Source organism: Salmo salar, chromosome ssa10, assembly GCF_905237065.1.
Source record: "Salmo salar chromosome ssa10, Ssal_v3.1, whole genome shotgun sequence".
NCBI classification, from domain to species: Eukaryota; Metazoa; Chordata; class Actinopteri; order Salmoniformes; family Salmonidae; genus Salmo; species Salmo salar.
The window spans coordinates 12,692,659-12,720,508 of NC_059451.1; the positions used below are offsets into that span (position 1 = coordinate 12,692,659).

At 41.0% G+C, this 27,850-nt stretch overlaps 1 protein-coding gene across 4 annotated transcripts; it reads right to left on the reverse strand.

The window, feature by feature from the left end:
• LOC106613532 (guanylate kinase-like) lies at window positions 1–27,738 on the reverse strand. Of its 4 annotated transcripts, none has more exons than XM_014215890.2 (16): window positions 27,613–27,738; window positions 25,521–25,636; window positions 25,022–25,063; window positions 24,718–24,814; window positions 23,239–23,377; window positions 21,325–21,409; window positions 21,124–21,209; window positions 20,963–21,006; window positions 20,753–20,868; window positions 19,460–19,501; window positions 8,923–9,000; window positions 7,756–7,852; window positions 7,465–7,603; window positions 7,046–7,130; window positions 6,812–6,897; window positions 1–685 (listed from the first exon to the last, which is right to left on the reverse strand). In XM_014215890.2, the coding sequence occupies exons 2-16, from the start codon at window positions 25,630–25,632 to the stop codon at window positions 650–652; spliced, it is 1,284 nt and encodes a 427-aa protein (XP_014071365.1). In that variant the 5' UTR covers window positions 25,633–25,636; window positions 27,613–27,738; the 3' UTR covers window positions 1–649. The 4 variants fall into 4 exon arrangements, with proteins under 4 accessions (XP_014071365.1, XP_014071367.1, XP_014071364.1 ...); XM_014215889.2 differs by lacking the exon at window positions 1–685 and adding an exon at window positions 5,920–6,674; XM_014215892.2 differs by lacking the exon at window positions 8,923–9,000 and having other exon boundaries at window positions 12–685.
• Window positions 27,739–27,850: the final 112 nt, after the last annotated feature.

Genomic DNA, 27,850 nt, shown 5'->3' on the forward strand with positions numbered 1-27,850 from the left:
AACAATTGTTGGAAGAATTACTTGTCTAGCACCAAGTAGTTGTCCTAACCGACTTGCCAAAACTATAGTTTGTTAACAAGAAATTTGTGGAGTGGTTGAAAAACAAGTTTTAATGACTCAAACCTAAGTGTATGTAAACTTCCGACTTCAACTGGTCCTATCAAATGCTCCATTCCCTTACCCATTTCTCATGATCTATTGACTCTAAGAATGTAAGACAATCTTCTTGAGTCCTAGGCAGGTGTAAACAAAATTGTTTTCCAATCGTTTCATTCTGAACAGAACCGTTATTATAAAAATTTCCGAAGTGTAAAATAACGTTATTAACCGGTTTTCAGTTTTTTTAAATAGTTTCCTTGCTTTTAAAATAACGGTTCTGTTCTGGAACAGTATAGATCACTTTCGTTCTGATTCTGTTACTCGAACCAGTTCCAACCCCTGGTCTTAGATGCATATTGTATGTTTCTCTGCAATGCTCAGAACAGTTCTTTATGTGGCTAAATCAGCTGATGTCAGGGGAATGGATCTTATTGTGTTTCAGTGTTGATGCAGTAACATAGATGGTGTTGTTCATGCTGGAGTAAAAGTCTTCATATCTCCTGTAAAGTACCAGGCAAGAGGAAGACTGGGACACTGTTACTGTAGCTCCTTATGACTTGATGACCTCCTGAACTTTTGTTATTTCCTGTTGAGGAGAGGAGTAGAAGGCGCTCAAAAAACGTGAGTAGCGGTGCGACCCAAAAAGGATGAGCATTAGGCCATACAAATGGAATTAAATGCTTAACTGATTACCCTCTTTACTTTTCTCAAAAATAAAATAATCTGAAAACTGTAAAAATTGTACAGGAAAAATTGCAAGATTATAGCAAAAAATAATATCCTCAATCTTTCAGTAAAGAGATACACAACTTCCTCTCAGATTATGGCTGAACTATGCCACTTTTAGCCTCACCAAGAGGTTAGCCTCACCAAGACGCTTGATTTGGTCGGTAAGTGTTGGGCTAAGGTCGCTATAGTATTTTAAGAACGCACACTTGCTTTTTCCATTCGATTTTTACCTCAATTTTCAAAAAATATAATCTGTGAAACATTTATTAAAATCTGTATGGCTTTAAGAAGCAAAAGGCACAACTCTCGCACACAATTGCCAACTTGGGTAACACTGTAGCATAATTTAAGATGCCCCTCTAAATATGTAACTACACAGCAATAACTGTAGAAAAAACATTGTAGTTACATATGAAGTGTTATGTAATAACATAGTAAGAGTTTATCAGTATAGGTTATTACACAACTGGAACACAGACTCATTTACCTGTTGAAGGTAAATCCACATATGTTGTGTAATTACTCGTTCTATTTTATGTTATTACACATTTCTTTGTTCCAGTATGTAACTCATATGTTTTGTAGTTACACTTTTGGAAGTCACCTGTGTATTACCATGTTATGAACTCCAATCCAAACGGGTAACATTGCTACATGTAAACTACAAAGGGCCAGTAAAACCAAATCACCAGGTAGTCTCACGGGTCAACATGGTCTTGATTTGTGGATCTTAGTAGACTATGACCTGGTAACAACACTTGTAACAAGGCTTACCCTGCCATTAACTAAAGATTGTTTTCAGTAAAAAGTGTATTGCCTTCCAAAACATCAAACTCAAATATCAAGAAAAATAACAGTAACATCATCACTTAGGCCCCAGTTAGGAGCGTGTAAATGGAACGTTATTCCATTTTTATGCAGCTTTTCTTCTCTATGAATATTCTGGCCTTGAATTTAAGCATGAGAAATACTTGCTATTCACCCACTATTGGTTTGAGGTGGAGCTCAAATAACAACCTGGTCTCAAGGCATTTCATACTATTCTGCAGAGGTGTGGACTCGAGTCACATGACTTGGACTCGAGTCAGACTCGGGTCACAAATATGATGACTTGCAACTTAACTTTGACTTTAACACCAATGTCTCGTGACTTGACTTGGACTTGAGCCTTATGACTCGACCTGACTTGATACCCTCCCCAAGCCCAAATATTAAAAATGATGCTATTAAAAAAAAAGTGTGCAGCGCATCAACTCTTCGTTTAACAGATTAGTTTGAATCGGACAGCAGCCAATCAAATTGTGCCAGCTGAGAAAAAGTTGTGCGTGGCAGTGCAGAGGAACGGAGCCCTTGGAAAGATGATACCCCAAATTATTATTTTCAGATACAAAGACGACGCTGTATCAACAAAAAACGGATTGCAACTTGCAAAACATTCGGGAAGAAAATGACAGACGGAGGCGCAACAATTTCCAACTTTGCTCGACATTTGAAGCTGCACAAAGTCGTGGCTAATATAGCCGACAGCTGTATATTTTATTACTTTACTAGTGTTTTATGTAGGCTAACGTAACGTTAAATCAATGAGCCTCCACACAGTCAGTCAGTACGGGAACATGATCATTGCACCCAAGATTGAGCTACAACTGGCTAGGCAGTTTGTAGCCTAAATCCTGCCTGTTACTGCTGTCTGTGTGTGTGTGTAAGGTTGGCCGATTGTGTACAAGCCTACATCGCCCGATTGCGCCCCATAGCGATCCTCGATAGTCGATCACTATTGGGGGGGTGAGTCTTTCTCATGGCTACCCATGTATTTCCATGGAAATATAACGCTTATTTGGAAAGTAATAAATATATAGATATTTTTAAAAGCATTCATGAGTTGCGTAAATGTAATATACTGACTATTACTCTTGTTAAAAATATGAAATGGTATTACATTTGGTGAAGAGCACATTATGACTTGTTTAGGACTCGAAACTCAAAGTTTAGGACTTGAGACTTGACTTGATACTTGACGGTCTTGACTTGAAACTTGACTCAGACTTGCCTGTCTTGACTTGGGACTTGAGACTTACTTGTGACTTGTAAAACAATGACTTGGTCCCACCTCTGCTATTTTGTATGTAAATCCGAGACGACAATCCATTTAGTATGATATGTTACATACTGTAAGACAGATGGTTACTTAAGGCAAAAACGCGTATAACGCGAACATCTAGCAACCCAAAGGTTTCAAATTTGAATCTCATCAGCGACAACTTTAGCAACGGCTTACTATTTTTTAGCTACTTTGCAACTACTTAGCATCTTAGCTAACCCTTACCTTAAACCTTTAGCTAACCCTTTACCTGACCCTAACCCTTTAACCTAACTCCTAAACTTAGCCCTAACCTTAACCCTAACCCCTAGCCTAGCTAACGTTAGCAAGTAATTTGTAACATATCATATGAAATGGATTGATGGACATCCACAAATGAATACATACCATACGAAACATAACGTAACATGTCATACTAAATGGACTGTCTCAGATTTACATACAGAATAATAGGAAATGCTCTGAGACCAGGTTGCAAATAAATGAAGGCGTGGCAGTGGTGTGTCTACAGATATGCCATATTCTGACCTTGACTTAATTCACTCATAATTCCACCAGCTTTACACGCGTGGAAACCAGGAATAAGGTCGAGCGAACCTGCTGGTTCCAAGATACAAATAACAGCCTTCTCCATGCACTGTAATTTATACATTGATAAGAGCTATTGATAAAAGTTAGGTAAATTAGTCATCCGTTTGGAGAAGGGGATTGTAAATACACATAGCAATTTTTTTGATGATTTTTCACTATGATGCCTGGAGATGAATGTGAAACCAGCCATATGGAAGTAAACTGAAAATCATATCAACATGGCATGTACTGCAGCCCCGTTATTCAGAATTATAATTGAGTGCCCTCATAATTGACATGAATTACATTTGGAGACCCAAGCTATGTATAGGCTTCTGTAGGGCTGAACCTGGCGGGTTGATGACTACGCTTTAGAATGTTTTGATTATATGCCCAGGCTTTTCTCCGTTTTATTTTAAAATGTGTATCATGTTAAATATTTGCCACTATCTGGAGACACAGTCAGTATTTTATTCATAGCCTACCTACTTTCATTAAAAAAATTGCCTAAATAATCTACAATATCCGAGTATTTTTAAATCTACCAGTTGGTCCCGAAACAGAGATGAATATGCATAGATGGCGTTTTTTTCCCATTGATCCCTATATTCTGAACCTGCTCTCTATATATTTGTTCTATTGAGTCTGTCAACAAAATTCAAATGAAAAGGTATACCGTATTTAAACAGATGACTTAAGATAAATGTACTGAAACGCCCACTGAATGAAAACTCCACGAGAAAATCTGTTGGCCAGTAAGTGGGAGGGTTTTCAGTGGTTGAATGAAATGTATTCAGAGCGTGCAAGGCAGCCACATCTGCAGAGCAAGTTTGGCGACTGAAAAAGGTACGTTTGTATACTGAGAAGTGCCTAGGAAAGTAATGCTGTACATTCCTAAAATCGGGATCGTGCCCTTAATGCCCACAACATTACATCTAGCTCTAATGTAGGAGTAGCAATACTTTTTGGTGACATCATTAATCAATCATACAAGCCTGAGACAGCATCGGGCTGTCACTCACACGCTCAGCATGGAATAATGCGACCAGTAACAACAACCGCTTAAAACAACCTGTGGTAGCCTAATACCATCACTATCTCACTATCACCAATAGCCTAGTGGTGACAACAGTGACACATCAAATAGGAGAGAGCAATTTTTGGAAAACACATAGACATGGCACAAAGAAAGAGAGCATTTACACACATCATGCTATTAAAAGCAACCCATTCCTTCGAAATGCACAACTATTACTTCCCATTGCAGACATGTTTTATCACGTTCAGCACACAAAGTAACTGGTGATCTAAAGTTTAAATGCAACAATGTTTTGCAGGCATTATTTTCAGAGAGATAGCTAACAGCAAGTGAGCTGATAAAAACAGTGCCACTCACCAAATGATGATCATTTGAAAACAGTAGGCCTTCAACTTAAGTTACTCAATGAGAGGGTGCAGCACTGAGCTAGCCTGCAACTTCACTTCCTGGAGAAGCTCAAACTGCTTCAATTGGTTTCAATGCGCTATTGAGTCTTCACATAGGAATTAATGGTGTCACGTGATGATTGCTTTGTCATTCATATATAGGGGCTCCCGAGTGTCGCAGCGGTCTAAGGCACTGCAACTCAGTGCTAGTTGCGTCACTACAGACTCTGGTTCGATTCCAGGATGGATCACAACCGGCTGTGATTGGGAGTCCCATAGGGCGGCACACAATTGGCCCAGCGTCATCCGGGTTAGGGTTTGGCCAGGGTAGGCTGTCATTGTAAATAAGAATTTGTTCTTACCTGACTTTCCTAGTTAAATAAAAATGTAATTAATGAGTTAATATGAGGTCAAGTGGCTGAGGGCCTCGTCAATGGCTGATTTAGCTAGCTAGATTTGTCTCCCCAGAGACCACCAAAGAAAAATCCTGATTGGACCTTTTTTTCTCTTCAGTGTTTAACCCTTCCCTTTCCAACACAAACTGAAGAGGTGAAATCAGAATATAATTTAAATGATAGAAAAAATATTAAATTAAAAATGTAAATAAAAAAATAATACATCATTTTACACATCCTTAGACCTTTTCTGAAGGCTTTTTCTCACGGATCCCCACTGATCAAATGTTATGGTTAGAAGAATGTTGTTACAAAGGTTGCACATGTATTTACAATGTGCTTACCCAAGAGCAAGCAACTTAAGGTAGAGTGAAGTAACCATTTTAATTACTATATAGTTACAAAGTCTCTTTATTATAGATCTATTAAAGTATTTTGCCTTGTGATCTCATGTGGCAAGCCAAAAATTCCATCCATGCAAAACCTGCTGAATCAAAGATCCTGTATTGATTGTATTTTCAACCAGCAGCTATCAGGACATAACACTGATCACATTTTTCATTCGCTGTGCAAAATGATACAAAACACAGGAAAAAAACAGAAGTTTGACTGCACTGGGCCTTTAATGGATTTAATAAAGATTCATATTCAAAATCAATCTCATTTAATACAACGCTGTAGAAGAGTACCTAAACCTGTAGCTACATTACATAGTCAAAAACAAACATTGTAAACAATGTACAAATCCGTGTCTTCAATTGATTGTGTATCTAAAAAGTTCCTTTATGATTATTTTGAATTGGTTTTACGCCATGAACGCTAAAAAGTTATCATTAGGAGATAGTGGCCAGGTAAACAAAATCAAAGCATGTCTTACCTTTTTCAAAAACGCTAACTACATATTAAGTTGCTTGCTCTTGGGTAAATACATTGTAAATGCATGTATATCCTTTATAACAACATTGCAATTACAATGTTGGTTGTTAAATGTTGTTACGTAGTACAAACAAACTAAAAGGGTTATGCCTATTGTCTCCTCATTTACCCATTTGGGTTGGAGTTCTTGACATGGTAATACACAGGTGACTTCCAAAAGTATAATTAGAAAACATATTAGTTGCATACTGGATCAAGGACATGTGTATTAAAATAATAACATAAAATGGATTATGAGTCACAACACATGTGGAATTACCTTCAGCGAGTGGATTTGTGTGGAATTACCTTCAGCGAGTGCATTTGTAATTACAAAGTCCCTGTACCAATTGTGTAATTACCAATAAACGCTATTAAAATGAAATTAAATAGCAGGTTTGGCCTTGAAAGGCCTTCATCAGAATCACATCCGACATTTCCTGTTGAGACAGATATGAGAATATAAAGTATATTTACAGAACCTCAGTACATATATGATTCTTGTCCAACATGGACATCTAGTCATCAACAACTCCTCCATCTACCCATGAGACAATCCTCCTCTTTTCAGACTCACCTCCTTCAGAACACTTTGCAACTTCTCATAGGCCTCATCCAAGTCATTGTTGACAATAACAATGTCAAACAATCCAGGCTCGTTGCCTAAAATAGGAGAGTGAAGAAACAATTATGAAAACACTAGTCAAATCATTGTCAAAGGCATGTAATGGACTATCCTTAGTTCAATTCCTATCCCTCAAGCATGTGTAGTCTTAAAACCAGTTAACACGGGATAGTATGTGGGACCTACACTCCTCCATGTCAGTCCGGGCTTCTTCCAGGCGGCTCTGTATTTTCTCCTCTGTCTCCGTCGCTCTACCCCTCAGACGTTCTTCCTGTCCATATCAATGGTCCCCAAAACAATGACAGTTTATACAGTAGCAGAGAGGTAGGCAACTAGATTCAGCCGCAGGCTGATTCTTTTCTGAGCGAATGGTCAGTGGGCCAGAACACAATTATAATAATTTGTACACTACAAACGGACCACAAATAAGCTCAAATGTATTATCATTTCATAATCATATATTTATCAATTTATACATGGGAATACTTATTTTTTTACTTAACTTTGGGGGGCCAGATAAAAATCACTTAGGGGCCAAATTTGTCACCTGTTGCAGACCCCTGCAGTGGAAGAACCCTGTGGAATGTATGGTTGTGGACACTTACCAGGACCTCAATAGAGGGGGGCTGGATAGAGATGTAGATTGGGTCCAGGTTAGTCTCCTTGATGTGCCTCACTCCTGCGATATCCACATCCAAGATACAAATGAGGCCCTTGGCCCTCACGTCCTGTACAGCACTCTTACTGTGGAGAAAACAAATAAAATAGCTATGTTTATTCATTGCATCCACGATTCCACAAAACAAACTAGAAATTATATATCTTTCCACAACTATTACTGATTCATACTGTAAGACATTTCGGTGCCAACAGAAAGTTACGAAAATATACTCTACCTTGTTCCGTACAAGTTGCCCGAAAACTCATCAGTCTCAATGAATTCCCCTTTGTCAATATCCTCCTGCATAGCCTCCCTGTTTGTGAAGTGGTAATCTTGAAACGGACAGGAGAGAAGAAGAAGAAGACGAGGTTAGTCATCAGTCAGGCTGGATGGAGTTCTCTCAAAACAACAATGGGTAAGTTCACAGGGTACAATACATTTATATTGATTAGTATTCAGGCGCTAGAAAATGTTTTATAGAATGAATGCAAGGACAAGTATGGGTAGACGGAAATCAGCATTCACATCACTACACATTAATGTGTCCCTACCATTGCGATTATCTTATTCCTCCACAACATCACAGTGGATCTAATACAGTGGGGAGAACTCTGTAGGTAACACAGGACAACCTTGTCACGATCACATTTACAGGGACAACAACACTCATATTGAACCTAGAGCCACTGACGTCAACACATACTCATTAGCATTACAACATTACAGGTTGGTTCAGACTCAGAATGAATCCCAGCACATTACAATGTGTCCAGGTAAAAGGTAGATGGATAGATTATTTAAATGATTAATGAAAAATAGACAATGAATGTATAGGGGGTAGTAAACTATCACAGACTGAATCCAACAAAGCTCACTGTCATGGTGGTGCAGTTTCTGTGTAATTTTTCGTAGGAAAACAAAAGGTATATTGATCAAAGAAATAGAATAGTCTCAAGGATATTTGCCTTTACAACAGGACCAGACCTTACTAGCAGCTATGATCCATACTATAAGTTAATATTATTGAACTGGAGCTACATTAAACAAACGGCTGTACTATGAAGCCTATCAATTTCAACAAATTGTTGTGATGCTAATGAGGGGTAAATAACAGACAATTTATAGGTGTGAAGACTTCTCTCTTTGGGTCTGGAGAGGGGATCCACTACTGAGGAATTACAGGGGGCTAATTTCAAATGCTTTTTACTCCAAAGTGCAAACTGGCATTTGTATTCCTTTGAATAATAAATTGAGTTCTTTCCAGGACTATTAAGCCCTTGGTGTTTGGTCACTCTGTACTTGAAATATGAAAGTAACCCCCATCACTCTCTCTTAGTAATGTTTTTATGAATCACATTTAGGTGTGGTTCGATAGAAGCCTAAATTAGGAGGATAGCTACACCTGCGGATGAAACAGAGGATAGGACGTCTGCTACGGGCAGTAACGTAGCCCCCAGAAGCATAGGCAGACCGAACAGGCCTATGGAGAAAACAAAAAAGGCATAAACAAAGATGTATATCCCTGTATCTTACAGGGGGATACTTGGGAGAGCCATTGGTGCAGTTTGCTTGGGAGTAAGAAGCATTGGAGCTTCAGTGTCAGTGGGTATGGAGTAGGGTGGGAGAAGAGGTGGTGTGTAGGCACATAAAGGGCAAAAGGGTATTGAAAGAGTAGAAGTCCATTTTTTTTATTTTTATTTAACCTTTATTTAACTTGGCAAGTCAGTTAAGAACAAATTCTTATTTTACCATGACGGCCTACCCCGGACAAACCCTCCCTGTCAATGGTGTGCGTACTGGGAGCAGAGTCAGGTGCAGGAGAGCAGAGAGTTGTGAACAGGCGCACACTTTATTGAGGCAGGAGAAACCAACAGACGGACGCCACTGCGTAGAAACCTCCAGCCAATTGGCAAAAGTGCAAAACGCGCAAAGTCACAATAATTATGTTCAAACAAATAAACATACCTCGTGACAAAACACGAAATAAACGAACACCAGTCTAGCGTGTCAAAATTGACACGTAACACAAAACAATTTCATACAAGGACATGAGGGGGAACAGAGGAATAAATACATGTAGTGTGATTGGGGAATGAAAACCAGGTGTGCAGGGAACAAGACAAAACAAATGGATAAATGAAAAATGGAGCAGCGATGGCTAGAAAGCCGGTGACACCGACCGCCGAACGAACAAGGAGAGGAGCCTACTTCGGTGGAAGTCGTGACACTCCCCTAACCCGGACGGCGCTGGGCCAATTGTGCGCCGCCCTATGGGACTCCCGATCACGGCCGGTACTGAAAAACCTGGAAGTAGTAGGTTTAAGATTTTTTATATATATATACACAGTACCAGTCAAAAGTTTGGACACACCTACTCATTCAAGGGTTTTTCTTTATTTTTATTATTTTATACATTATAGAATAATAGTGAAGACATCAAAACTATGAAATAACACGGAATCATATAGTAAGAAAAAAAGTGTTCAAAAGATAGCCACCCTTTGCCTTGATGACAGCTTTGCACACTCCTGGCATTCTTGCAACCAACTTCATGAGATAGTCACCTGCAGTGACAGATTTAGGTATAGACGACATGGGCAGCTGCCCAGGGCGGCATCTTGTACGGGTGTGGCACAGGGCACCCGCACAAAACAAAAATCGTAATGGTGACATTTGTGCGATAATTAGAGGTGGTATACAGAAGATAGCCCTATTTGGTAAAAGCCAAGTCCATATTACAGCTCAAATAAGCAAAGAGAAAAGACAGTCAATGCTGAAAATGTCAAGAACTTTGAAAATTTCTTCAAGTGCAGTCGAAAAAAACCATCAAGCGCTACGGTGAAACTGGCTCTCATGAGGACCGCCACAGGAAAGGAAGACTCAGAGTTTCCTCTGCTGCAGAGGATAAGTTCATTAGAGTTACCAGCCTCAGAAATTGCAGACCAAATAAATGCTTCAGAGTTCAAGTGACAGACACATCTCAACTGTTCAGAGGAGACTGCGTGAATCAGGCCTACATGATCAAAGGGCTACCCAGACCCCTCTTTTACGCTGCTGCTACTCTGTTTGTTATCTATGCATAGTCACTATAACTCTACCTACATGTACATATTACCTCAATTACCTTGACTAACCGGTGGCCCCACACGCAGACACCAACGTCTTGCTGCCAGACAAGCTAAACACGTTCTTTTCCCGCTTTGAGGATAACACAGCATCACCGACAAGGCCAGCTACCGAGAACTGTGGGCTCTCTTTCTCTGTGGCCGACATAAGTAAGACATTTAAACGTGTTAACCCTCGCAAGGCTGCAGGCCCAGACGGCATCCCTAGCTGCCTCCTCAGAGCATGCGCAGACCAGCTGGCTGGTGTGTTTACGGACATATTCAGTCTCTCCTTATCCCAGTCTGCTGTCCCCACATGCTTCAAGATGGCCACCATTGTTCCTGTACCCAAGAATGCAAAGGTAACTGAAGTAAATGACTATCGCCACGCAGCACTCACTTCTGTAATCATGAAGTGCTTTGAGAGACTAGTCAAGGATCAGATCACCTCCACCTTACCGGTCCCCCTAGACCCACTTCAATTTGTTTTACGCCCTAATTGGTTCACAGATGATACAATCGCCATCACACTGCACACTGCCCTATCCCATCTGGACAAGAGGAATACCTATGTAAGAATGCTGTTCAATTACTATAGCTCAGCATTCAACCCCATAAAACCCTCCAAGCTCATCATTAAGCTTGAGGCCCTGGGTCTCAACCCCACCCTGTGCAATTGGGTCCTGGACTTCCTGACGGGCCATCCCCAGGTGATGAAGGGAGGAAACAACATCTCCACTTAGCTGATCCTCAACACTGGGGGCCTACAAGGCTGCGTGCTCAGCCCCCTCCTGTACTCCCTGTTCACCCATGACTGCGTGGCCAAGCACGTCTCAGGAAAACAACCTCTCACTCAACATCAACAAAACAAAGGAGATGATCGTAGACTTCAGGAAACGGCAGAGGGAGCACCCCCCATATCCACATCGACAGGACAGCAGAGGAGAAGGTGGAAAGTTAAGTTCCTCTGCGTACACATCACTAACAAACTGAAATGGTCCACCCACACAGACAGTGTGGTGAAGAATGGGCAACAGCGTCTCTTCAACCTCAGGAGGCTGAAAAAAATCTGGCTTGTCACCTAAAACCCTCAAACTTTTACAGATGCACAATTGAGACCATCCTGTCTGGCGGTATCACCGCCTGGTACGGCAACTGTACCACCCACAACCGCAGGCCTCTCCAGAGGATGTTGTGGTCTGCAAAACGCATCACTAGGGCACACTACCTGCCCTCCTGGACACCTACACACCCAATGTCACAGGAAGGCCAAAAATATAATCAAGGACAACAACCACCCAAGCCACTGCCTGCACCACGCTACTATCCAGAAGGCGAGGTCAGTACAGGTGCATCAAACCTGGGACTAAGAGACTGAAAAACAGCTTCTATCTCAAGGCTATCAGACAGAGAGGTTGCTGCCTACATACAGACTTGAAATCATTGGCCACTTCAAAAAAATGGAACACAAGACACTTAGGTAATGCCACTTTAATAATGTTTACATATCTTGCATTACTCATCTCATATGTATATACTGTATTCTATACTATCTATTGCATCTTAGCCTATGTGCTCTGACATTGCTCATCCACATATTTATATATTCTTATTCCTTTATTTAGATTTGTGTGTATTAGGTATTTGTTGTGGAATTGTTAGATATTGCTGCACTGTCGGAAATAGAAACACAAGCATTTCGCTACACTCGCAAAAACATCTGCTAACCATGTGTATGTGACCAATAAAATTTGATTTGATGTGATTAGATTTGTTTTTCATAAAGGACAATAACCCAACACACCTCCAGGCTGTGTAAGGGCTATTTGACCAAGAAGGAGAGTGATAATCAAATCAATTCAAATGTTTTGTCAAATGCGCCGAATACAACAGGTGTAGACCTTACAGTGAAATGCCTACATACAAGCCCTTAACCAACAATGCTTTAAGAAGTTAAAGAAAACAGTTAAGAAAAAGTGAAACAAATATCAGTAAAAAAGAATTAAACAGCAGCAGTAAAATAACAATAGCGAGGCTTTATACGGGGGTACCGGTACAGAGGGGCACTGGTTAGTCGAGGTAATTGAGGTAATACGTACATGTAGGTAGAGTTAAAGTGACTATGCATAGATAACAAACAGAGTAGCAGCAGTGTAAAAGAAGGGTCTGGGTAGCCCTTTGATTAGCTGTTCAGGGGTCTTATGGCTTGGGGTAAGAAGCTGTTAAAAAGCTCTTTGGACCTAGACTTGGCGCTCCGGTACCGTTTGCCGTGCGGTAGCAGAGAGAACAGTCCATGACTAGGGTGGCTGGAGTCTTTGACAATATTTTGGGTCTTCCTCTGACACTGCCTGGTATAGTCGCTCTGGATAAGAGTGTCTGCTAAATGACGTAAATGTAAATGTAGAGGTCCTGGATGGTAGGAAGCTTGGCCCCAGTTATGTACTGGGCTGTACGCACTACTCTCTGTAGTGCCTTGTGGTCAGAGGCTAAGCAGTTGCCATACCAGGCATTGATGCAACCAGTCAGGAAGCTCTCGATGGTGCAGCTGTAAAACCTTTTGAGGATTTGAGGACCCATTGCAAATCTTTTCAGTCTCCTGAGGGGAATAGACTTTGTCGTGCCCTCTTCTGTCTTAGTGTGTTTGGACCATGATAGTTTGTTGGTGATGTGGACACCAACGAACTTGAAGCTCTCAACCTGCTCCACTGCAGCCCCGTTGATGAGAAAGGGGGAGTGCTCTGTCCTCCTTTTCTTGTAGTCCACAATCATCTCCTTTGTCTTGATCACGTACGTTGAGGGAGAGGTTGCTGTCCTGTAACCACACGGCCAGGTCACTGACCTCCTCACTATAGGCTGTCTCATCGTTGTTGTTGATCAGGCCTACCAGAGTTGTCATAAGCAAACTTGATGATGGTGTTGGAGTCGTGCCTGGCCATGCAGTCATGAGGGAACAGGGAGTACAGGAGGGGACTGAGCACGCACCCCTGAGGGGCCCCCGTGTTGAGGATCAGCATGGTGGATGTGTTGTTACCTACCCTTACCACCTGGGGGCAGCCCATCAGGAAGTCCACGATCCAGTGGCAGAGGGAGGTGTTTAGTCACAGGGACCTTAGCTTAGTGATGAGCTTTGAGGGCGCTATGGTGTTGAACGCTGAGTTGTAGTCAATGAATAGCATTCTCACAAAGGTGTTTATTTTGTCCAGGTGGGAAAGGGCAGTGTTGAGTGCAATAGAGATTGCATCATCTGTGGATCTGTTGTGGCGGTATGCAAATTGGAGTGGGTCTAGGGTTTCTGAGATAATGGTGTTGATGTGAGCCATGACCAGCCTTTATAAGCACTTCAAGGCTACAGATGTGAGTGCTACGGTTCGGTAGTCATTTAGGCAGGTTACCTTAGTGTTCTTGGGAACAGGGACTATGGTGGTCTGTTTGAAACATGTTGGTATTACAGACTCCGTCAGGGACAGGTTGAATATGTCAGTGAAGACACTTTCCAGTTTGTCAGCGCATGCTCAGAGTACACGTCCTGGTAATCCATCTGGCCCTGCGGCCTTGTGAATGTTGACCTGTTTAAAGGTCTTACTCACATTGCTACAGAGAGCGTGATCACACAGTCGTCCGGAACAGCTGATGCTCTTATGCATGCTTCAGTGTTACTTGCCTCGAAACGAGCATAGAAGTGATTTAGCTTGTCTGGTAGGCTCTTGTCACTGGGCAGCTCGCGGCTTTGCTTCCCTTTGTAGTCTGTAATAGTTTGCAAGCCCTGCCACATCCAACGAGCGTCGGAGCCTGTGTAGTACGATTCATTCTTTGTCCTGTATTGACACTTTGCCTGTTGGATGGTTCATCGGAAGGCATAGCGGGATTTCTTATAAGCTTCCGGGTTAGAGTCCCTCTCCTTAAAAGCGGCATCTCTACCCTTTAACTCAGTGCGGATGTTGCCTGTAATCCATGGCTTCTGGTTGGGGTATGTTCATACGGTCACTGTGGGGATGACGTCATCGAAGCACTTATTGATGAAGCCAGTGACTGATGTGGTGTACTCCTTAATGCCATCGGAAGAATCCCGGAACATATTCCAGTCTGTGCTAGCAATACAGTCCTGTAGCTTAGCATCTGCTTCATCTGACCACTTTCTATTGAGCGAGTCACTGGTGCTTTCTGCTTTAGTTTTTGCTTGTAAGCAGGAATCAGGAGGATAGAATTATGGTCAGATTTGCCAAATGGATGGTGAGGGAGAGCTTTGTACACATCTCTGTGTGTGGAGTAAAGGTGGTCTAGAGTTGTTTTCCCTCTGGTTGCACATTTAACACGCTGGTAGAAATTAGGTCAAACAGATTTGAATTTCCCTGCATTAAAGTCCCCGGCCACTAGTAGTGCCGCCTCTGGATGAGCATTTTCCTCTTTGCTTATGGCCGTATACAGCTCAGCCACGACGAAACATACGTTTAACAGTTTTCAATGTCCCTTTGGTAGGATATACATGATCGTAGATCGTCTATTTTATTATCGATTGATTGTATATTGGCTAATAGGACCGATGGTAAAAGGTAGATTACCCTCTCGGAGACGGATCCTTACAAGGCACCCGGACCTTCGTCCTCGATACCTCTGTTTCTTTCTCCTGCGAATGATGGGGATGAGGGCCTTGTCAGGCGTCTGAAGTAAATCCTTCCCATCTGACTCATTGAATAAAAACTATTCCTCCAGTATGGGGTGAGTAATGTCCTGATATCTTGAAGATCTTTTCGGTCATAAGACACGGTGCAGAAACATTACATACAAAATAAGTTACAAATAATGCAAAAAAAATGCAAAATAGCACAATTGGTTACGGGAGCGTAAAACGGCAGCCATCTCCTTTGGCGCCATTCTTCTGACTCAGATGACCTGGCCTCCACAAACACCCGACCACAACCCAATTGAAATGGTTTTGGGATGAGTTGGACCGCAGTGTGAAGGAAAAGCAGCCAAATAAGTGCTCAGCATATGTGGGAACTCCTTCAAGTCTGTTGGAAAAGCATTCCTCATGAAGCTGGTTGAGAGAATTCCAAGAGTGTGCAAGGCTGTCATCAAGGCAAAGGGTGGCTACTTTGAAGAATCTAAAATATATTTTGATTTATTTAACACATTTTTGGTCACCATATGTGTTAATTCATAGTTTTGATGTCTACAATGTATAAAATAGTAAAAATAAAGAAAACCCTTGAATGAGTAGGTGTGTCCAAACTTTTGACTGGTACTGTATATGTTTTACAGATTATGAGCAATTTGATATGATAATTGTTTACAATTAGGCTAAATGTCTTATAAATGTCCTATGAATATAAAAGTATAAAAAATGACTCAAAGCCATAAGAGTCTAGTAATATATCTCTGATATAAACTCAGCAAAAAAAGAAAAGTCCCTTTTTTAGGACCCTGTCTTTCAAAGATAATTCATTAAAATCTAAATAACTTCACAGATGTTCATTGTAAAGGGTTTAAAACACTGTTTCCCATGCTTGTTCAATGAACCATAAACAATTAATGAACATGCACCTGTGGAACGGTCGTTAAGACACTAACAGCTTACAGACGATAGGCAATTAAGGTCACAGTTATGAAAACTTAGGCCTCTTTAGTGTCCTAAGTTTTCATTTCTACTGACTCTGAACAACACCAAAAGAAAGATGCCCAGGGTCCCTGCTCATCTGTGTGAACGCCTTAGGCATGCTGCACGGAGGCATGAGGACTGCAGATGTGGCCAGAGCAATAAATTGTAATGTCCGTACTGTGAGACTCCTAAGACAGCGCTACAGGGAGACAGGACGGACAGCTGATTGTCCTCGCAGTGGCAGACCACGTGTAACAACACCTGCACAGGATCGGTACATCCAAACATCACATCAGCGGGACAGGTACAGGATGGAAACAACAGCTGCCTGAGTTACACCAGGAACGCACAATCCCTACATCAGTGCTCAGACTGTCCACAATAGGCTGAGAGAAGCTGGACTGAGGGCTTGTAGGCCTGCTGTAAGGTACACCGAGGCCTGTACTCTGGAGCGGGATCGATTTGGAGGTGGAGGGTCCGTCATGGTCTGGGGCGGTGTGTCACAGCATCATCGGACTGAGCTTGTTGTCATTGCAGGCAATCTCAACGCTGTGCGTTACAGGGAAGACTTCCTCCTCCCTCATATGGTACCCTTCCTGCAGGCTCATCCTGACATGACCCTCCAGCATGACAATGCCACCAGCCATATTGCTCGTTCTGTGTGTGATTTCCTGCAAGACAGGAATGTCAGTGTTCTGCCATGGCCAGCGAAGAGCCCGGATCTGAATCCCATTGAGCACGTCTGGGACCTGTTAGATCGGAGGATGAGAGCTAGGGCCATTCCCCCCAAAAATGTCCGGGAACTTGCAGGTGCCTTGGTGGAAGAGTGGGGTAACATCTCACAGCAAGAACCAGCAAATCTGGTGCAGTCCATGATGAGGAGATGCACTGCAGTACTTAATGCAGCTAGTGGCCACATCAGATAGTGACAGTTACTTTTGATTTTGACCCCCCCTTGTTTCAGGTACACATTATTCCATTTATGTTAGTCACATGTCTGTGGAACTTGTTCAGTTGATGTCTCAGTTGTTGAATCTTGTTATGTTCATACAAATATTTACACATGTTAAGTTTGATGAAAATAAACGCAGTTGACAGTGAGAGGACGTTTCTTTTTTTGCTGAGTGTCATTCTACTGTACTACGTACATTCACTTTAATATTGTTTTCTGTCTTTAGTTATACTTATGTATGATGGAAAACATCACTTTTGGCTCTTCAGCGAGCTGTCTGAACATTAATAGTCTATGCAGAAATATAACAATTGTGTGCAGATACAGAGCCTTCAGAAAGTATTCAACCCCTTGGCTTTTTTGTTGTGAAACAGCCTGAATTGAAAATGGATTACATTGATATGTTGTATCACTGGCCTACACACAATACCCCATAACGTCAAAGTGAAATTATATTTCTTAGAAATTTTAACAAATTAATGAAAAATGAAAATCTGAAATGTCTTGAGTCAATAGGTATTCAACTCTTTTGTTATGGCAAATTTGCTCAACAAGTCACATAATACGTTTTTTTTTATGACTACCTCATCTCTGTATCCCAACACATACACTTATCTTTAAGGTCCCTCAGTCGAGCAGTGAATTTCAAACACAGATTCAACCAGAAAGACCAGGGAGATTTTCCAATGCCTCACAAAGAAGGGCACCTATTTGCAGATAGAAAAACAGACAATGAATACCCCTTTGAGCATGGTGAACTTATTATTTACACTTTGGATGATGTATCAATACACCCAGTCAATACAAAGATACAGGCGTGCTTCCTAACTCAGTTGCCGGAGAGGAAGGAAACAGCTCAAGGATTTCAGCATGAGGTCAGAGTTTAACGGCTGTGGATGGATCAACAACGTTGCAGTTACTCCAAAATACTAACCTAAATCACATAGTGAAAAGAAGGAAGCCTGTACAGAATAAATATTCCAAAACATGCTTTCTGTTTGCAATAAGACATAAAAGTAAAACTGCAAAAAATGTGGCAAAGAAGGAACTTTCCAACACAGCACATCACTGAGTACCACTCTTATATCAAATGTTCAAGCATGGTGGTGGCTCCATCATGTTATGGTTATGCTTGTCATCAGCAAGGAATAGGGAGTTTTTAAGGATAAGAAGAAACAGAATAGAGCTAAACTCAGGCAAAATCCGAGAGGAAAACCTGGTTCAGTCCGCTTTCCAACAGACACTGCGAGTCAAATTCACCTTTCAGACTATAATCTAAAACACAAGGACAAATATACACTGTGGTGTCTTACCAAGACAACGTTGAATGTTTTTGGGTGGCCTAGTTACAGTTTTCACTTAAATCTATGGCAAGACTTAAATGGCTGTCTAACAATGATCAACAACGAACTTGACAGAGCTTGAATACTTTTTAAAGAATAATGTGCAAATATTGACCAATCCAGGTGTGCAAAGCTCTTAGAGACTTACCCAGAAAGACTCACAGCTGTAATCACTGCCAAAGGTGATTGAACCATCTATTGACTGTACTGTTGAGTACTTATCAATATATACATTATTTTTATTATTATTATTATTGTTTACACAAATGTTCAAATTTTTCTTCCATTTTGACATTACAGAGTATTTTGTGTAGATTGTTGTCAGAAAATTACACTTAAATCCATTTTAATCCCACTTTGTAACATAACAAAATGTGGAAAAAGTCAAGGGGTGTGAATACTTTCTGAAGGCACTGTAACTGCCACCACACTCAACACTCACGGCACTGCAACACATTAAGTTTGAGGCCTGGCGTTCATACAGTAGGAAATTCTTACTAAAGATACAGTAGAAGACCAGCTTCATTCTTGGCCTGGAGAGCACCACTGATATCCTTCTGGGTTTACTGACACGATCTGTGTTTATGAGTAAGAGATTGATACTGTTGTCACGTCCTGACCTTAGAAGCTTTTATTTTCTATGGTAGAGTAGGTCAGGGCGTGACTGGGTTTTGTCTAGTTAAAATTTTCTATGTTGTTATGTTCTAGTTTCTGTTTTTCTATGTTGTTTTTTTGGGGGGGGATGATCTCCAATTAGAGGCAGCTGGTCATCGTTGTCTCTAATTGGGGATCATATTTAAGTGTTGCACCTCTTCGTCACGGTTTGTTGTTTTTGTTTATTAGTTTATTGTATGTCTTGCATAGTTTCACAGTTAAATAAAAATGTGGAACGATACACACGCTGCGCCTTGGTCTCGTTCATATGACAACCGTGACAACTGTACCTTTGCCATCTACCTCTCCTGGACGTGGGTCCCTTGTTGTATCTGTAAGGACACATTCAGTGAGCATAAATGTAACACCCATCTTATTCTGTGAGCATACATGTCATAAATGATACAGAATGATATCAATAACCTCAACCAATGATGAGCATTCAAAGATATGCCAGACAACCCTAACTGTATGCCGTTTCTTTTGTGCTCAGTGTTCTTCCTCATGATCCAGTCGATAGCCACCAAGAAGTGAAATGGTGACAGTGGATATCCCTGTCTCACACCAATCAGAACAGCCATAACTAAACTGTTATAAAATTGTTTGAATATGAGTGGTCTACAGAAATATCACACTCCAAGTACTATGACAAACGGCCTGTTGTTAGATAGGCTGAGACAGTGGGGATTGATTTTTGATTTAATTTGGATCTCTTTTAGTCCCCATTTGGACTAATCTTCCAAGAGTCTTTAAACATTAAAATACAATTTATAATACGAACACACTTTCACATATAACACACTATTACAAACATACATAATATACTAACATAATGACCCAATAAATACTCAATCTAAAAAATATTGATTCTTCATCTACTATAGTCCCACAACATTTCTATGTATTATATTTAAATTGTTTTAAAATAATGTTTACATTTATATATTGAAAGGTTTCTGGTTTGCTCAGTTAATTTATTCAATTTCTTTATTGCTCTAAATTGAAATGTTCTTTTGCCTATTTCTCTTTTCTGTCTGGATAACATATAGATGGTGGACAATCTATTCCTAGTGTTTACGGAATGTCTGTCTCTTATCAACTGAATACCATTGTGAATAGAACTTAGCCGTTTTAAATTATGTATATTATGAAATAAAATAATCATGTTTTTTTCAATTATCTTGTCGATTGATAACCACCCAAGAACATTGCGCATGACTGCAACAGAAGAACCATATCTCCACCTTAAAACAATCCTTGCTGCTTTGTTCTGTGCAATCTGCAGCCTCCTAACTTCACTTGCTGATGCATTTCCCCAGACCACAGAACAGTAGTTCACCTGACTCTCAATTAATGCTTGTGTTATTTGCTGACGATTTTTTCCTGGTAAATATTTAGCTATCCTTCTGATTATGCATGCTGTTTTAATATTTTTTTTTACATAGATTAGTTATTTGAGACGACCATGATAAGCAGTTGTCTAGCTGCACTCCCAATAGTTTGGTTTCTGCCACCAGAGTTTCTGCCACCAGATCCTGCTGCGCTACCACTGGAAACTACTTGTTGGGTGACACAATACGTACGTGATACGCTGAAGCCGAAAACTCCCTTGTAGTCCTTCAGCAGCTTCTTCAGCAGAGTGCTCTTCCCTGCCCCTGAGGGGCCACTTATGACAACAGGCCTGGGTCCTGACATAATACTGATGCAAAGGGAGAGAGGGATTGAATACAACTAAAGATTTTGTTACAGGACACGTGTGGCTATGATATGCATAATAACAATATGATTCTTACGAATTGCATCTTTCTTTCTTGGTTGACTGAACTTTAGTAATTTCCTGTAGAGACAAACATGTGAGAAAATGTATGGAGACCCCTACCGACTGAATCAAATTTTGAGAATTCTACTTTGTCCCTATTCTACATGCAGACAATCATCCTCTCTTCAGACTCACCTCAATAAGAACACTTTGCAACTTCTCATAAGCCTCCTCTAAGTCATCATTGACAATAAGCATGTCAAACACTCCAGGCTCGTTGCCTAAAATAGGAAAGTGATAAAATAAGGCATTGCATGGATTATTATTGGTTCCATCCATATTTTCCAAAGACTTTCAGTACAACTATGTCTACATGGGACAGTAAGGGGGACCTACTGAGCTCCATGTCAACCCGTGCTGCCTCCAGACGCTTCTGCAGACTCTCCTCTGTCTCCGTATTTCTGTCCCTCAGACGCTTTTCCTGTACACATCAATTGTCCCTAAAGCTATTACAATATCTACATTTCAAGAGTACATTCATACATTTCAAGAGACTCATGTCACTAGCTCAAGGATGACATTTCCAAGGGCTAGCACATGTGACCCGTTTCAAGATGTCGCACATCACTACTTTGCAGAAGAGGCAAAAGGCATTTTTGGGCAGAATGGCTTCTTGAACATGTGAACTTTCATGTGCTTTAATAACAAACTTGTATGCCATCTGTAAATACTAGTAAACATGTTCAATTACAAGCCTAGTTGGTTTAGCCACTGAAAAAGGCAGGAACCTTCCCACTTGCCATGATTGGTTCAGATAATCGATGGGTTGGACATGCTGAGAGAGGAGTTCAGATTGGTTTGCCATGTAGCCCACTTCTGTCTATAACATGAGCTGCTCAGTATGTGTAGTAGATCATCCTGGCTACCACAGCTTTTTTGAAAGACAACATTGGTGCCCCGAATTTAGCAGACGCTATCGACAAAGATCAGTGGGAAAAGGTTGTGATGGACTGGTGTTACTTTCTGCACACGGTTGACCGGAGTGACTTGACACAATAACGGGCCAAACAAGCTATAGCTAGCTACAAACCAAATGGAAAATACACGCTTCTGTGAAGCATTCATCCATATATACGGGTAAGAGTCTAGCTACATTTTCAGATATTATATGTTTCTAATTTGGTCAGAAAGTCGTTTTCATTGCAAGTTAAAGAGTACTAGTGAATGTTAGCTTGCTGGCTCGTGTATGATATGTGTAGTAATATTATTCGTATCTCAGAAATATATTTGCATTGCTAGTTATAGCCTAATGTTAGCTAGCTAGCTAACATTGAACCTAGTTGGTTAGCTTTAGCTACCTGCAGATTCATACTCATTTCATGGGTGGTAGCTAGCGATGCCAATTGTTTGTACTGTAGCTGTGGGTTGGGAATATGGTTCATCGTTTAGCTAGCTAGCAAGCTACATGTCTAAACAAAAGACTTCACTTCGCAAAAGAATGATTACATGACCCATCAAATTAGCCAGGCGTGTCTGGATGAGATTACGGCCATCTATTATATTTAATGAATATGTGTACATGTCTAGACAATAGTGACCCATCCACTTAAGCTAGATGTGGCTGGGTGATGGTTATAGCATTTCATTCACATGATCCATCAATTTAGTCAAGTGTGTCGGGTAAGCGTCATCTAATAATAAAAAAATATTTATATTATATTTTTATCTGGACACTTTGAAAGTCAGATTAGGATATAGACCAAGGACTAGATAAAGTGTATTTTTACCTGGAGTTTTACCTTATTGTAGGCTACTACTTTCACCACTTTTAGTCTTGAAATCTTTGGTTATTTACCTTAAAGAGATGGGTGGGGCTAAGGCTTAAGAGGGTGTGAACGATGCTGAATAGGTGTAGACAAAGAAGAGCTCTCCAGTAGGTGTACCAAAACATTCAAGGGGCATTTTCTCAAAAGTGGGGTTACAAGTTTATCAAATTTCAAAGCAGAATAACGTTCCCATTCTTCCTCATCTGCAGTGTATGATATACCATTTTGTAGCTCTGAGTCTCTATTTTTATCCAATAGCGGTCCAAGCACAGAACATTGAGGAATTCCAAAATACACAGTAGTACCCTTTGCGTTGTATGATTGTGGACTTGCTGCAGAGTTCACAGTTGCGCAGCCAGGATAGTCTGCATTCCATTGTGACATATGTCTACACCTCAATAGGAGTATATCAAATTAGGTTCTTAAATGTTTCATAATGGGCCATGCTGACTATTGCGGCTCTGAACTCTGAATTGGGCATTACCAGGATCTCCATAGAGGGGGGCTGGATAGAGACATAGATAGGATCCAGGTCAGTCTGCTTGATGTTCCTCACTCCCTGGATGTCCACATCCAGAATGCAGATGAGACCATTGGCCCGCACTTCGTCTACAGAAGACTTGCTATGTAGAAAACAGAAAATATAAGTTACGTTCATTCATTGTTTCACAATTCCATTGAACAGCAGAAACAAGAACATATGCATCTTTCCACCTGGATATGCACAGTAGGCTTACAACATGGGGGCTTTTAAACAATAAATATGGACAGCGTTAGAGTGACACCACACCAGTGACTATTCCTCACATGCTCCAGTATGACTAGGCTAGAGGATAGTGACATTAATCCTAACACCAAAGGCAGGGTCCAGTTGTTCTCCGATAGCGTCAAGACTTATCCTCAGCAGGGGAGGGACAGATTAAATGGGACACTGCAGATCATGAGCTCTACGGTGGCTCCTGTGCTATCTTGATATGTACAATGGAGGATAAAGCTAATTCTGTCCCAGGGATCACAATGGACCAGCTCTTAAAGGAGAAGTTCACTTTTCTTTTAAGCAAATCTGTATTTTGGATGTAAATGGCATGTTATAAAAGAGTCCAGACAGTTTTTTTGCAATTTCACTTGGTTTTGAGAAACTTACCCCAACCAGCGATACAGTTCTTCATGCTCGTTCTGCAGTGCCAGGGTGTGAGTAAAACAAGCTCCCAAAACACCCGAATACATCCTTTTTAAAAAACGGCAACACTCTCAGTATAGTGATGCAGGTCTTTAGATTTTGTACAAATGAAATTGGTGTCATTCCAAACTTTATCCTTAACGTTATTTTCCATTTTGTGTGACTCGAGCGGTTTCCCTTATCCATCTATGATACTTCTCTGTGTAGCCCGTGCATGCCCATTCGGAAAAGTATGTCTTGAGTTGCACAAAATGTAATATAATGTTGCGGATAAAGTTTGTAATGACACAATTTCATGGGTAAAACACACGAGAGCATTGCCGTTTCTAATAGGGCGTATTTGTTTTTAGTTTCTTTAGCTTTTGTTCATATTTTATCCACGCCCAGGCACTGCAAAACAAACAGGAGGAAGTGTATCGCGGGTTGGGGGTACATTTCTCAAAACCAATTTGGTTAAAAAGTGAACTTCTCCTTTAAAGTTATCTATTCAATGCCATGACAGTATAATCACTTGTGGGTTCTAGTCACTAGTGGAACAATTACTGTACTTGTTTATTTAAAACCCAATGAACTAGCATACTCTTCCAAAACTGCAGTACCATTCCCCACATTCTCAGGTAAAAAATAAACACATAAATATTCCTGGATTTCCTGCCTATTCCCTCCTGATTCCAGGAATCTTTCATCTGGGATTTCTGGAAAACCTGAGAAGTCACCGGAATTTTGCAACTCTAACTGTAAGACATTTTGACGTCAACAGAAAGTTATCAAAATGTACTCTACCTTGTTCCATACAGGTTCCCTGAAAACTCTGCATTCTCAATGTATGTCCCATCGTCAATATCCTCCTGCATAGCCTCCCTGTTTGAGAAGTGGTAATCTTCAAAAAGACCGGAGAGGAGAGTAATCAGTTAATTGCTGAAGCCAGTATTTAAGTTACAAAATCCGAAGTGAAAACCAGAAGTTACAAAACCAGCTTGATTAAAAGCCTGGAGAGTATCACTGATATCCATCTGGGATTACTAACATGACTGAGATGGGTTTACTGACATGATCTGTGTTTATGAGTGAGAGAATGTTACTGTACCTTTGCCATCTACCTCTCCTGGACGTGGGCTCCTTGTTGTATCTGTAAGGACACGTTCAATGAGCATAAATGATCAACATCCATCATCAACATCCAGTCATACAGAATGCCATCAATAACCTTAACCGTATGTGCATTCAAAGACATGCCAGACAACCCTAACTGTATGCCGGTTCTTTTGATTTCAGTGGTCTTCCTTGCAGCCAGCAAGAAGAGGAATGGAGATAGAGGACATCCCTGTGTCACACAGATCAGCACAACCATAACTAAACTGGACATGGATGGTATACAGAAATATCCCACCCCAAGTCCAATGACAAACAGCCTATGCTTGGATACAAATTGGATACACTAACCCAGACCAAAGTCCTATGACAAACGTGGCCTAGAGGTAGAGAAGGCTGAGACAGTAAGGACAGATAGGGCCTACTGCTGTCCCACTTCCTCCCAGACAGGATATTGGGATAGGAGTCAAATGGCGGGTGAAGCACAAACGTACGTGACACGCTGAAGCCAAAGACTCCATCGTAATCCCTCAGCAGCATCTTCATAAGAGTGCTCTTCCCTGCCCCCGAGGGGCCGCTCAGAACAACAGGCCTGGGTCCTTCCATAACACTGGAGAGGGAGAGAGGAATTACAATGAAAGATACAGTCAAAAACCCTTTTGTAATGTAAAATGATGTACATTTACCAATGCATTTGCTACACAAATAATCTTCAACTAATTTAATTGAGCCACGCAATCTGTTTTCGACACTTTGGGATAATTTGGGCATGAAATTAAAGCATACTAACTTTTGGACAAAAATGCTTCAGTTAGTATTTGGTGGCACCAGGCAGGTAAACAAAACCAAAGCATGGATTGTTGTCTCTCTTTGTACAAAGACTGCTTATAGGGTAGTCGAAATCTGTGCACGGTTGTGTGACAATAGTGACCTTCTATGCAAAGTAGCGAAGACTGGCGTAGCCTTTCACTATTCAGTAGCCCACCACTGTCTAGCCTGCCGCTACCACAACCAGGAACAGATATACCAAACAAAAAGGAATGAAGCACACTCAAGATTTATTCTGTAACCTTCAAAATTATTAAGTCAGGCCCTGGCTAACTCCACTCGTAGGAGCCAATCTGCGTAGAGTGCTTGGAAGCTAACCAGCTAGCGAGCCTATAGCTGAGCAGTTCTTCCTCTGGCCTTAGGCCCAGATGCTAACGTCTAATCCACTGATCGAGTGAATAAGCCACTATGATTTAATGGCTATGCCACGATCAGACATGGGGGGGGTTACCAATGAGTGTCAAGAGGATAAAGGGTTAAACACAAAACCCACAAAAACCTTAAGAGAAATTGCATTTTCTACCCCTGAGTGTTTAATCTAGCTAGGTGGTCATAATCACTACTTTCATTTAGATCATAGATGTGCAGCTATTCCAGTAACACTCTGTCAGCCCTATGGGAATTATGCAATTCTTCCACGAAACCAACATTAGGTTCACAACAAATTCATCACACCAGCAATAGCCCAACTCAACATTATACAAATGGGTAGACATGTGATTTGATGGAGCAGGCTGGATGATAGAACCTTGTAAGAAGGATTAGGCCTATATTTCACGGTCCACTACAAACAGATGTCATGCTCTTAAGGTGCATTTAAAAAGGCCTTTTAATTAAGTCAATCCAGGTCAATGGGGATGATTGCATAGGAACTGGTCCAAATGGAACATCAGGTACAGAGCTGGGTCAACACCCTTACAGTGTATCTGCCAGAAGAAAGCCATATTGGTTTGTCTATTGTGACTCGGACAATAAGGATATTCCCAGATATACACCATGTTCAAATAGGTGCGTTTCAAGTCAGTCAGTAGTGGTGGCAAAACACTGGAGGTAATGTCTGAAGCTCTTCATCCTATTGGTGAAAGGATGTTCTTGCTGACTTTAGACTCAGTGGCTAATCAGCCAATCTGACCTATTTCGAGTCCTGTTTGACTCCCTATATCAATGAGGTCGTGACCATTCAAGGATGTTTCCTGGGAAAACACACTCAAAGCTGTCAAACTCTTTACTTATTTAATTGGAGTGTATACCAGACTTAACTCTAAGAGATCCATAGATCATTGAACCATCACAACCCAGGTTCCTGTCTGCTGACCTTAGTTGAGCATTTCATGAAAACAACAGACCAGACTGGCCATAATTGAATAAATGAGTTAAGGGTCTATTGCCTACCCCTTAAGATGACTCAACTTCACAAAGACAACATACTGTAGCTGTTACTGATATTATATCTAATCATTGTATAACCTTTTCAAATATACGTGGTCAATATTTCAGGGGAATCCTACTAACGCGTACAACTTATATCTCCAAGCACGGCAACAAAAGAACATTCAAGGACTACACACTTGTTAATGATTTCCAAATGTCGATGTGGAGTCCATAAAAAGCAGTTAGTTGTACATTAAGTAATTGCCAGGTTACATTGATTACTGAAGACATACCTCAGTTTCAACTTGATGTACTGTATAATAGCTATGTCCTACTGTATATTAGCTATGTCTTTCTTACATCTTTAAAGTTGTATGTTTGTCTTACCTTATCTCAGTGGCTGTACTGTGTGGCTGTAGAGAAGATGTCTCGGAGTGATTGGGACAGAGGAGAGAGCTTTACCTGGGTGTGTGTTTGTGAGTTGTTGGTAGGTGTGTGTCAGACTGACTGACATAGACAGCTTACTGGCAGCCTCAATTACCACCTCCTCCGGTCAGCTCATCAGCCAATCGCATACTGGCATGCTGGCCTTGTTTATCTGAGCCGTCCAAACAGGTAGCGCCTT